The sequence below is a fragment of the Xyrauchen texanus genome, chromosome 11 (assembly GCF_025860055.1).
Source record: "Xyrauchen texanus isolate HMW12.3.18 chromosome 11, RBS_HiC_50CHRs, whole genome shotgun sequence".
Classification (NCBI taxonomy): domain Eukaryota; kingdom Metazoa; phylum Chordata; class Actinopteri; order Cypriniformes; family Catostomidae; genus Xyrauchen; species Xyrauchen texanus.
Genome location: NC_068286.1, coordinates 21,644,041 through 21,656,276, shown reverse-complemented (window position 1 = coordinate 21,656,276; position 12,236 = coordinate 21,644,041). Strand labels below are relative to the sequence as shown.

Below are 12,236 nucleotides of genomic sequence, written 5' to 3'. Positions count from 1 at the left end.
AAATAGTCTTCAAATGGTTCATTAAAGGCATAATCGGTTCAAATGAAATGCTATAAATACCATAAATTGTCCTGATGACATAGGAACAGAATGGAAGAAATTACCTTTCTATCTTTGGATGTAACATATATGGCTAAGAGTACACCGAATTCAAAATGTACACAGTTTGATATTTCTAAATTGGATAGTTAAAGTAATAGACTCAACTTTCTCTTTGCCACTTGATATATGGTCGGTGGAATTGTGAGTGTTTTCTGGTAAGTGTAGTCTGCACATGCCTATTAGGCATCGAGACGTTTAGTCTTCCGCAATGCACTTTATCACAGTCTTAATCCCACCTCAAGCTAATTTTATTACAAGCATGCATAAGGGATTCGTTTACTCCGATTCAGACCCCTGTGTAACACGAGCCACGGTGCCAGTGTTTTCCTTCTGACGGGGCAACACTCCAAGACTACATTTCCCATGATGTAATGTGCTTTTATTCTCCGTCTTGTCCGACTTCTCCCTGCCTCCACAGGCCAGAGGAGGCTGAGTTTAGGGAAAGTAGCGTCGTTTATGCTTGTCAATCATCAAGGAACCGTGGGGAGTAAAACTGGAGGGAAGGTCGTCGACCGGGGAGGATTTCCAGTTCAAAAAGCACTTCAGCGCTGATGCGACCATAATGTGGTGGAAAAACAAGTACATTTCCAAGGAAAATGTTTTCTTTTACTTTAAAATAAGGTAGTCGAGCAAAAATTTCACTGCGCCGAACTTGGCGAGTGTCACTCGCTGCCTCGTTGCGTTTAGTGTGGAAAGGAAACGAAAACAGCGGATTATTTACAACAGCAAAGTGTGTAAACTTAAAGGGGACTAAACCATAGACGGATATTGCTGTGTTTAAAAACACTGTGATTGATTTATCTCGCTAGAGGAGAGGATTTAACCCAGAAGAGTTTATAGGAGCCGCGTCGCTGTGGGGAAGCGATTCCCGTGTGGACGTGCTGGAAACCAGGAGTGACGGTATTATTTTCATGTTGTTTTAACATTATTACTCGTAAATCACTTCGGCGCAGCTCCCACCTCATGTTTTGGTACTTTGCTTTGATGTTTTGCAGGTGGAAAGTAGAAACTTAAGGCGCGTCTTTTCCCGAAAGGCGACACAAAAATGAGCGGAGGAGATGTGGTGTACTCGGGGTGGCTCAGAAAGTCTCCACCTGAAAAAAAGTTACGGCGTTATGTAAGTAGTAACATTGTCTTAATCAAATGGACCGATACTGTTGCCAACGCAGAACTGTTTGCGCAAGATTTATGCAAATCTGTGCTTTCCAACAACCGCAGGTTTATAACTGCCCAGGAGCAGTCTGTTAAAGCTTTAGCCATTGCTTCGTGTTTTTTCTGAAATGCTGACAACCCGAATAGTCAGATATGGTTCAGTTCCCCTATATATATATATATATATATATATATATATATATGCGTGCGTGTGTGTGAACAGAGTCTTTGGTTTCTTTCGCGGTTTGTTTGGCGATGGCACTCTAATTGTTGTTTTCGAGAACGCAGCGAATGTGCAAGATTTTCTTGTGGCGTCATAATCAGTTCTTTGTGGCACGCCTCCCTGTGTTATGCGAGAACTTTGGTTTTGTTTGTGTGTGTTTTGGGGGAGTTAGTGAATATAAATTTAAATGATGTCTGTTGTTTTGATGGAAAGTGACCTTTGACCTGCTAACACAGCAGTGAAATATGTCGAATCTAAAAGTGCATGATGTAGTTACTCGTGCAAAAGTTGCCAACCTACTTTTATTTTAATATTCTACTTCTGTATAACCAAAATTGTTTGGTCAAGGTATGTGTCTTTGGAAATCGACAGGGCCGGTGTTTTGAAAATATACTACCTATCAGGATGTGTTGCCAAGGCTATATTCGCATAGTTTTAGGGATTGGGTTTGGGTTAGTACAGCCCCACACCATATTACACTATCTGATAGTTCTGCTGGTAGCACATCCTGATAGGAATTATCTGCCTGACAAGATGTGCTACCTAGGTTTTTAACACATTTCATGCTGTTTTAGTACATACCCACAGGTTCTCTCGTGGCCCTGACTTGTGCTACCCATGTTTTAACTTCACAAATCACTGGTTTTTTTTACTGTTTGTAGCACATCCTGAGCAGGTGGCACAGATTGTCAGAACACCGGTAATTGGATATAATTTTTGGAGGGGCACTTTGGCTTTAGGGTGGGCAATAGGTTTTCTTCGTCGATTCAGAATGAGCTTTATTGCACAGTACGCTTACACATACAAGGTATTTGTTTTGATTGGTGACAGAAGCTTCCAGTGCACAAACAATACAACAACAAGACAGATAATACAAAATAGTATACAAATAAGTGAATATAAAATATATATAAAAATACACAATAAGACAAAAAGTACAATGTATGTACAAATACAAATCTGTTATATACAGATATGCATTGATGTGCAAGGGATTGTAATGTGTAGAAGAGGTAGGATATGTTAAATAAATAAATATATATATATATATATATATATATATATATATATAGACAGCTAAGTATTGCACACCAGGGGTTTTGCCTTCTGACAAACAAAATCTAGGGAGGCAATGTATCCCCATCATAGTTTCCATTTAGACATGACCATGTTTAAATGTTATTTTTAATGTTTTAATCCAAAAGCGAATGTTTAATTTTTTATAAACATGTGTAGGGTTCGAGTTCTAGATCATAATGCAGTGTCCAATGTGTAGTTCTGGCTGGCTTATATTTCCATACAACGATTAAACATATTTAAATGGTAATATTATTAATAATTTGACTAAAGAAATTAGCTTTCTGATGATTACTCTATTCATTGTCTTATGCCTTGCTTTCTTTAGTTTTGCATTCAAAAACATTGTGTGCCATAATGCTTTTAAAATATTTTTTCACTTAATTCTATGAAATGCTTTTGATACTTTGATTTCCAAGACAACAGAACACAAATCTCCATTCTGTCTATATGGGATGAGTCAATGCATTTAGTCTTTCACACATTGTATGTGTACCATGGGGTCTTCCCTTCCTCTTAGTGGTAATATACACCAATAATCTGTAATGTAATCACTCACTCACAGCTCTGCCTGCTATCAAGCTCCAACCAAACATGTAAGAAATCTCTTCTAGGCTGATATGATGCTTTTTTATTGAATTCCTTTGATTTAGTGGTGATCTGCTAGGAATATTGCTGTTGAATTCACGGTTTTATCTCCTTCCCTAATCAACAACACGTTTTAGACTGACTGAGCAAAGTATGTGGCAAAAGATTTTGAATATTTTGCAGTTGTTTAGATGGATTGTTTGATTAGCAAGACTGATATGATTATTGTACATCTGTCCTTGTAGCTGATGCATGAAATTGCTTAGTTTTGAGTGACAAGAACACACTGGCACACACTATAGGGTGTCCTAAGTAAAGTCTGTTGAATGTGATGGACACTGTGTATCATGGCTCTAAATCTAATTAAAATGATTACTGAGCTCATCCACACAATGTTATAATAAGATTAGATTCAAGCAAGAATGCAGGGCTTTATAGTATCACAGTGCATTCTTAGAAGTAATTTATAGAGTTCCTTTTGCTTGAGTGATGTTTAAGCAGATACTTTTTTAGCAGATACTGGTCACTTCTATTAAAACAAATGGGAGAAATTGGAACGCTCAATGGTCAACAGATGTAGAAAGGAAGTCCCGCCTTACAGGTAAAAGAGACAATCATCTTTTAGATTTCAGACATTGCCTGTCAAACAACTTGAGAACACACATGCGCATTAGCTATACAAGCCGGGGCATTTTTTTTTTTATTGCGTAATCTGAGTTAAAGAAGCACAATTTATGGCACCAGCATAGTCAGATTTTACTGCTGGTTTGAAAACTTTCTTTAAATGGAATCTTGATAAACTGTTTTAGAGATTTCAGTCTTCCCACTCAAGTAGATATGAGCTGCTGTTGTTTACCTTGAAAAATAGCTCCTCATGAGCATTCCAAAAGATGGCCGCAGAGTGAACTGACTTGCTAAATAGACTTTGGTTTTGTTCTAGTGGCAAGGGCTTTTGCCCTTAGTTTGGCCCTTAGAATGAACCGAGAAACTTCCTTTCCTTTGTCCCACCTTTCTTTGTGCAGTGAGTTGTCATGAGTATGGGTTAACTGAATTCTTGAAGTCTGTCCTCTCAAAATCAGTGGCCATTCTTTACCTCTTTCCTGGAGCATAGAGGTTGAGTGGTCTCAAAGTATCACATGTAGTGCTTTAAAATTGGTGGATTAGTACCAAACTATCTTTACTGCAGCTGAGTGGCTAATAACTAAAATGCTCCTTCCTCAACAGAGTCCATACCATGTGTACAGGCCTATTTACACATTGTACATCTGTACAAGATGCATGCTTTTATCAGCATAAGGTATTTTAATCTAATTTAAGGTGTATATTTCAAAGTGTCTTGGAGAACACTGGGAAATTTCAGATCTCTTCAGACCCTGTAATTTTTATCTGCTGCAATGGCTGTCACTTGTAGATGTTCTCCAAAAATGTCTCATTCAAAATCCATAGTTTTTTTTAATGGTAGCTGTGAGAGGCATGCTGTGTACTGGCGAGTGGGCCCTCATGCTGTGCTGTGTTGTATCTAAATTAAATTGAGCTCCTCTTAAGCCTTGAAACATAAAAAAATGACATGCATCTTACATTCTCAAAACTAGAAAGACTCAGTTTTCAATAGTAAGCTGAAAACTGTCATTTGTGTTTAAACCGCATAGAAACATGGTTATGTGCTTTGAACATATTTCTTTAATACCATAATGGTGGAGATGACACAATAGTTTTACATGCAGATTGACCTGGAGTTCTGTCTAGCTCTTTGCAATAAGTTTGCCGAACAATTCTTAGTTTGTGTATTAAGTGTTCTTAATCGCACCATTGTAAGGACCAAAGCACACTGATACCAAATCAGCTGATTCATTTGAGAAGTTCACTGCAGCATGCTTTGGATCCTCTAGCAGTGTAGAGTAGAGCTTTTAGTGGCACAGGGTCAAAAGTCTGTTTTGTTCTTGATGGTTTGGCAACAGTTCAAGAGAAGATTATTTAAGGCTTAAAGTGCACAATCAGTGCTTTTCTACGGGCTCTCTCTGACAGGTAACTAGCTAGGAAAGCATAAGTAGATGAAAAGGAAAAAGGGGCAGCCAGGGTATAAAAAGAGGGATGAGTACGGTGCATAAACCCAAACCTTTTTTTATTGTTGTGATTAATGCATTTAAAGGCTTATTTTTTACTTCTGCATCGAACCTACAGTGTATGGTCTGTGTAGTGGCCAACGCGTTGGTTTGCTTTTATAGTTCTGCGTTCGTGTGTATGAGTCGTTTTGTGAGTACACAGCCAAAATACCATTGTTTTGAGACAAAAATGCCTAATGCAATGCAATGGTATTTGCGGATTCACAAGTATTTATTAAATGGTTGAAGCATTAAAAACAAGTTGTTCAAAATATGTTTTTGTTCTATTTAGGTACATATTATTAATTATACATGTTGCCTGCCATGAAGAGTGACAATAAATCAGTACTAGACTGTATGCTTGCTTTTGAATCGCTTGAATAATAAATATTTTGGCACACTTTGTTCTGTGCTGAAAAAAAATTATCAAATTAATCAATAACTGCTTGCTTGACCAACACACAATGGGTGCCGTTCTTAAGCTTAAAATCTTTACCAACTCTTAACAGTTGCTTTTTAATCTGCTGACAAATTGGAAGTGTTCCCTTGTCATAATTTATGAAATATGATTATTTATTTCACACCATACATTCAAACATATGGTCAAAACATAATACAGATCAGAAAGGTCTGGATTAGAATAAGGCAAGCATTATTTCACTCACATACCTGATATATAGAGAGTAAAAGACCCGAGAAAAAAATCACATAGTTTATTAGTTGTAAACAGATGTGTCTCTTGTTGTGTTTTTGCTTGTTCAAATAAAACAGAATAAAAAACCAGCAGATACTCACAAAAAAACCAAACGGGTCCAAACACAATGTGACACGATCACTGATCAGTGGATAAAGATGCATAGATAAAATCATCTTGTAGAAAATATGATGCAATGCTACCTCAGATAATTTCTTGTCATACTGGGGGCGGTCTCTGGTAACATAGTGGACTAATCGCAGCTGTTGACGTCTACATTGACGCAACGTACACTTACAAATTTAAGAGGTGCACGTCACGTTATGCCGTAGCCTGCGCCGTAAGCATTGTAGCTATGCATAGCCTTTGGCATAGGTTCAATGCAAAAGGATAAATCAGCCTTAAGAGTGTAGAATGTCTTGTTTTTTTAGACGTTTCTATGACACCATTTACATGCACTTAAGAAAACAACTTTTTCCAGAAAGCAGTATCCATAAACATCATATAAATGTGAATGGTATTTTCCTTATGACACATAAGGGATTAAGAGAAAGATGCTTAAACTAGATTTATGTGGCCATGCAAATGCACGTGAAGAGTGCGCATGTGTGTGGAAAGACTGAAAAACTAAAGGACCATCACCGGATGTAGCGCGTTGGCCAAACTATAGCTAAACAGCCACACACACACACACACACACACACACACACACAATCAACTAGAACACACCAATTTAAAATATCGACTACTGTTCCTTATTTTCATGTATACAATGTATTCAAGTACGCTGTGGAATTTTAAAATATGGGAGATGATAATGTTATATCCCTTTTGCTGTGAAAGTTGGGAAGTAATCTACTTACTGACCCATGGCGCATGTTCAGTGTGTGGGGGTAAAGATTAAGCCCACTAGCACAGTGCATGTAAACACAAATCCCACTTATGTATCTTAAGCAGCTTTCTCTCTATAAATGGCTTTCTGGTGTTCATGTAAACCAGCCTTTTGTGAGTCATTTGACTTAAGGGCTGCAACTAACAAACATTTTTATAATCGATTAATCAAATGATTATTCGACTATTTGGGCGATTATTGCAACGATTAATTATTAGCTTTTAACTGATTATTCAACTTGTGCCAGACTTAAAAGTTTGTATTAAATGTGCTTCCTAACAATAAAGAGGACAAAATCATCTTTTATAAATACCTCTAAATGACATTCATTGAATTAAAGGGGGAAAACTTAATTAATAAAAATTTCACTGCAAAAAATCGTATTGTTAAGTTTTTGTCTTGTTTTCCATTTAAAATTGTCTAAAAACCCTTAAAACAAGATACATTTACTTGAGAAGCAACATATAAGATATTTAGACTTGCTTTAAGAGAATATAAATTGAATATAAGTGTATTTTAATGTGTATTTCTTCAATACTTCTGCCAGTGCAGTAAAGAACAAATGTACTCCTATTCAACCTAAATGCTCTAAAAGCAAGTCTAATTAACTTATATATTGCTTCTCGTGTAAATGTATCTTGTTTTAAGGATTTTCCGATATTTTAATTACTTAATTAAAAATTAATTAAATATTGTATTCCAAATTCTCCAATAACAATGTTTTCTTCTGCAGTATAGCTGCTAAAGTAAATATACATATGGAGTTTTAGAAATTTATATTGGAAAACAAACCAAAAAAGACAAATAAAAAAAAATAAAACAATTTGCATCGTATAATGGGCTAAGACTACACCCTTTTGCCTATTTGTTCAATTGATTTCGATCCATCTTTAACTCACAAAATAAAAATGATTTCTTCTTTATAGAGCTGCTTATCACCAATTTTCTTTACCATAAGATACACACGTGACACTCATATTAGAATTCACTGTCACGAGCAATCACTAGAAACTAAATCTATCTGCAGCAAGTGATGAGTGTTTCCGCACGAGACAGTGTATCAGCCGGGAGAATTTTGAAACTCTCACGACTCATAAGCGGCTCTCACGACTCTGACCGCACAGACAAATGCCAGTTTCAGAGTTTTTGCTTATTTATTCAGCCCACTTCCTTATTATTTGAACTTAAATAAAGGATGCATTAAATACAGTATATATCAGCGCAGTGTTTCCTTTTAGACGCTCTGACAGGCCAGTTTTGCTCAATCGGATCACCAGGTATGGCTCTGCTTTATTTCACGACGACACTGCTTCTGTATTTACTTATTTTGCATTTTTGTATTATAATTCTCTGCGATCTATATCACCTTAATCTGCTTGGAAAGTTTAGAGTGCATCTGGACTGTGAGCTGTTCTTTCTTCCTATCCTCAGTCAATTGCGAGCTGAATTGCTGCTCTCCCACATCAACGTTATCTTTTCAAAAGATCTCATGTTGTGTTAAATGAAATCAGACGGCTATTCGATGACTAATTTTTTGTTGTCGACTAATCATTTCAGCCCTATTTGACTTGTGGCATTAGAACATCATATACTATTACTTCTCCTAATAACCACACCATATTGCTCAAACTGGACCATGACGTAGTTAGAAATGTGCCGGTGGGCTCATTTTAAGTGTCTTAGCATTTTCCATTGGCACTCATCCTCTATTTTTTTTGTCAACTTCCTCTTTCACACCCTGCTTGTAGAGACTGATTGTGAAACAGCCAAATTAAGTTGGGAACACATGTATGGTACAGTAATGTGGCAGTTCGCATTGAAGTCTTGCGAGTGTTAATCCTCACTTCTGTTATTGAGACCATTGTATCATATTTTACCTCAACTTTTTGATTTTGTCATTTTAACGATATGAATTCTAACCCAGGGTTCTACTTGCAAAATTGTAATTTTAATTGTAAATTGTAATCATTTGCTCAGTGTAAAGTTAACTTTTATCATTGTTTAATACTACAGCACATTTGGATGGCAGCTTCAAATCTTAGTATGACAATTGTATTGATTGAAATGTCCCAACTGCAGAAATGTAGAGGTCTGTAACTGTTGCTTTTTGGTTCGGTTTTGTGGTAGCTTATTGTAATGGGGTTCGTTGTGGGGTGAAAGGAGGAAACGGGAAACATGAAGCTTCAACTCAAAAGGTTGGTCTTAATAATGCATCACTCCAAAAATAGCTTTTCAGCTTCAACATAAACAGCGAACTTTGGCACTTTAAGCGTGCCTCTCTCTCCTCGCCTCTGGGGTGTTTCCTCCTTATATCAATCTTACTAGTGCTTACCGCAATCAGAAACAGGTGTTAGACATTATAGCGCTCAGGTGTGTGCACCCTTATCGCTTTCTCTCTCTCCAGACGATGATCGACCACGCCCCTGCCACCACATTTGTGTCTAAGATTGTGAAATTATTGTTTATGGTTGCACACAGTGTGGATTTCCACTGTGCAACAAGTGTCTAGAAATTGGGAGATTGGGGCAAAACAGAGCATAAAGAGCCCGAGGGGAAAATGCATGAATCTTGGGACTCTAGTGATCTAATTAAGAACACCCTCTACCCTTTTCTTTTAATGCAGCATAGCAAGCTACTAGGTGCTCTAACCACTTACAAAGCCCAGTTACCGTGCATTCAGACCAGATTCGGTGAGAGCGTAAAAATTTGCTCTGGCTGCCCTGCCAACAACGCTATCGAAGATTCATGGACGCTCTTACGTAGATGAAATAGGTGGCAACATTCGTTCAGAATGCTTGGTTTTGTGAACTATATTTAAAGGGGCCAGACATCGGTATCCTTTTGCAGACATATCACAAGTACCGTATATCCTCATGAAATCTTTTAATATATTATTATATAATATTATATAAACCATAATATCCACTTCATCATCTCACCTTGCACACCAAATATTTCAGACACCTTTGTCCACGCATCGTTTTTTGTTTTTATTTATATTACTGTAAGCAAAAAGGGACAGATCATATATTACGGGCAATATATTTTGTCTTTGGAACTAATGTTTGGTGGGAACTAAGTTTACACTGTTGTGTTCTCTAGACTTCGCTAGAGCGAAGCACATCAAAGCTCATTACCATAATGTTGCCCGCACTTGAACTTTCCTCTGATGCCCACACCGCCCAAGACACGCTACTCATAGCTGCGCCGCTTCTCGTCACTGAGAGATGCTGGCTGCCATAGAAAATGAATAACTTCCGGTCGATTTGACGCTCTCGACGCCTCTGGTCTGAATGCACTATGAACGCACCATTAGTCAGAAAGCCATTACCCATGCAGTGCTATGGCTACCCTCACTCACTGCCTACAAGCATGCATTTGCATTTTAACAGCTTGCAGCTCTAAATTCATTGGAGCGCTCCGAAGAACAAAATCTTTTTTTATTTTATGTATTTTTTTACATAGTGATTGAATTATTTATTTTAGTAAGTATTCTTTAATTCTGCTTAGGTGGTGGGAAACATAATCACACAACTCATTGCTGAAACAAACATGCACAGAGAACAGAAACAAACAGTGTTTGTGGCTGGGGTTATCTGCTTAGCTAGGTGCTGGTGCAGACATTTTTGCTCATTCCTCTGTCTCCCTCTAACTCTTTCCCCCTCCCCCTCTTCATACCGGTCTCCCTCCCTGCCTGACTGGTCATTTGTGTCCAGAGTAGTTCTGTCAGGGCTGAGAAGGTCCCTGAAAGTGATTGCCTCTGCTATCAGTTATTAACAGTAACAAATAAGAACTTTTACGTTAATGTGCTACTCTCCACTGGCGACCTGTCCAGGGTGTCCCCCGCCTTTCGCCCAATGTTAGCTGGGATAGGCTCCAGCCCCCCGCGACCCTGTACACAGGATAAGCGGTTGACGATGGATGGATGGATGGATGGTGCTACTCTCCTAACCACTATAGGTATTCACTGTCAAACTTAGCTTGGTTTGTTCTGCATTTGATAGTGTCATATCTTTGTCAGAGAATCTTCAGAAGGTAGACAGTACTATGCAATAGTGGTGCTGATAAAATAATGTCCATCGCTAGCTGTTGTAATTATAATCTGAATAGATTTTTAATTTTTTTATTTTTACACTTGATGCACTAAGCAATTTTGAAAAGAAAAATAAGGGCTTATATAAACATTGATTTAGTAAAGTGCATTTCAGTTATATCAAGGTCTTGGGATATAAAAAGCATGCACATCTCTTTGTAATAATGGCTGTGATTATTTGTTGAATGGGTTTTAGAGAGGATGTAATTGAAATTTTTCATGAAATGGGAAAAGTACAAATACTAGGTCTGTCTGGATTTTTGGAGGAGCCATGGAGTGGCTAATATTACAACCCCAATTCTGAAAAAGTTGGGACCGTATGAAAATTGCTAATAAAAACAGAAAGGACTGATTTTGTAAATTATATTTACCTTTTGCTATATTAAAAGCACTACAACTACACATTATATGATGTCTTTCCTTGTGAATTTCAGTTTAAAAAAAAAAGTAAAGTAATTTCAAATCAGATGATTGCAACATGCTCCAAAAAGTTGGGATAGTCGAGTATTTACCACTGTGAAACATCACCATTCCTTCTAATAACACGCATTAAGCATTTGGGCATTGAAGACACAAGTTTAAGTTTAGAAATTTGAATTTTTTCCCAATCATTCGTTATGTAGGTCTTTAGCTGCACAGTTGTACGAGGTCTTCATTTCTGGATGGTGTGCTTAATAATGCACCACACATTCTCAATTGGAGACAGGTCAGGACTGCAGGGAGGCCAATCAAGCACCTACACTCTCTGCTTACACAGCCATGCACTTGTAACCGGGCAGTTTGTGGTTTGAAGTTGTCCTGCTGGAAAATGCAGCGATGTCCCTGGAAAAGACTGTGCTGGATGGCAATATATGTTGCTCCAAAGTTTGTACATATCTGTCTGCATTTATGATGTTCTCACAGATGTGCGAGTTATCCATGCTATGGGCACTGACACACCCCTGGCCCATACAGACACTGGCTTTTGGACCTGATGCTGATAACAGCTTGGATGATCCTTTTCCTCTTTGTCCCAGAGAACATGATGGCTGTGTTTTTCAAAAACGATTTGAAATGTGGACGCACTTTCCATCTAAGATGAGACCGTGCCCAGAGAAGTTGGCAGCGCTTCTGGACATTGTTGATGTAGGGCTTCTGCTTTGCATAGTAAATTCTTAACCTGCATCTGTGGATGCAGTGGTGAATGGTGTTGACAAACAAAGGTTTACTAAAGTAATCCCAAGCCCATGTTCATGATATCCATTACAGATTAATTATATTTTTTAAAACACTTTTACGATAAATGAGCCGCCGGCCACATTAAACCATGTTTA

The 12,236-nt window shown here is 37.8% G+C and overlaps 1 protein-coding gene across 6 annotated transcripts in view; it reads left to right on the top strand.

Annotated features, from left to right (window-relative positions):
• The first annotated feature begins 537 nt into the window (after positions 1-537).
• Positions 538-12,236, top strand: part of LOC127651285 (GRB2-associated-binding protein 1-like) — a 149,068-nt gene continuing 137,369 nt past the window's right edge. For all 6 annotated transcript variants that reach the window (XM_052137049.1, XM_052137050.1, XM_052137047.1 and 3 more), the window contains exons 1-2: positions 538-1,002; positions 1,098-1,219. In XM_052137049.1, the coding sequence (XP_051993009.1) occupies positions 1,148-1,219 (72 nt within the window). In that variant the 5' untranslated portion in view covers positions 538-1,002; positions 1,098-1,147. The remainder of the gene's footprint in view (positions 1,003-1,097; positions 1,220-12,236) is intronic.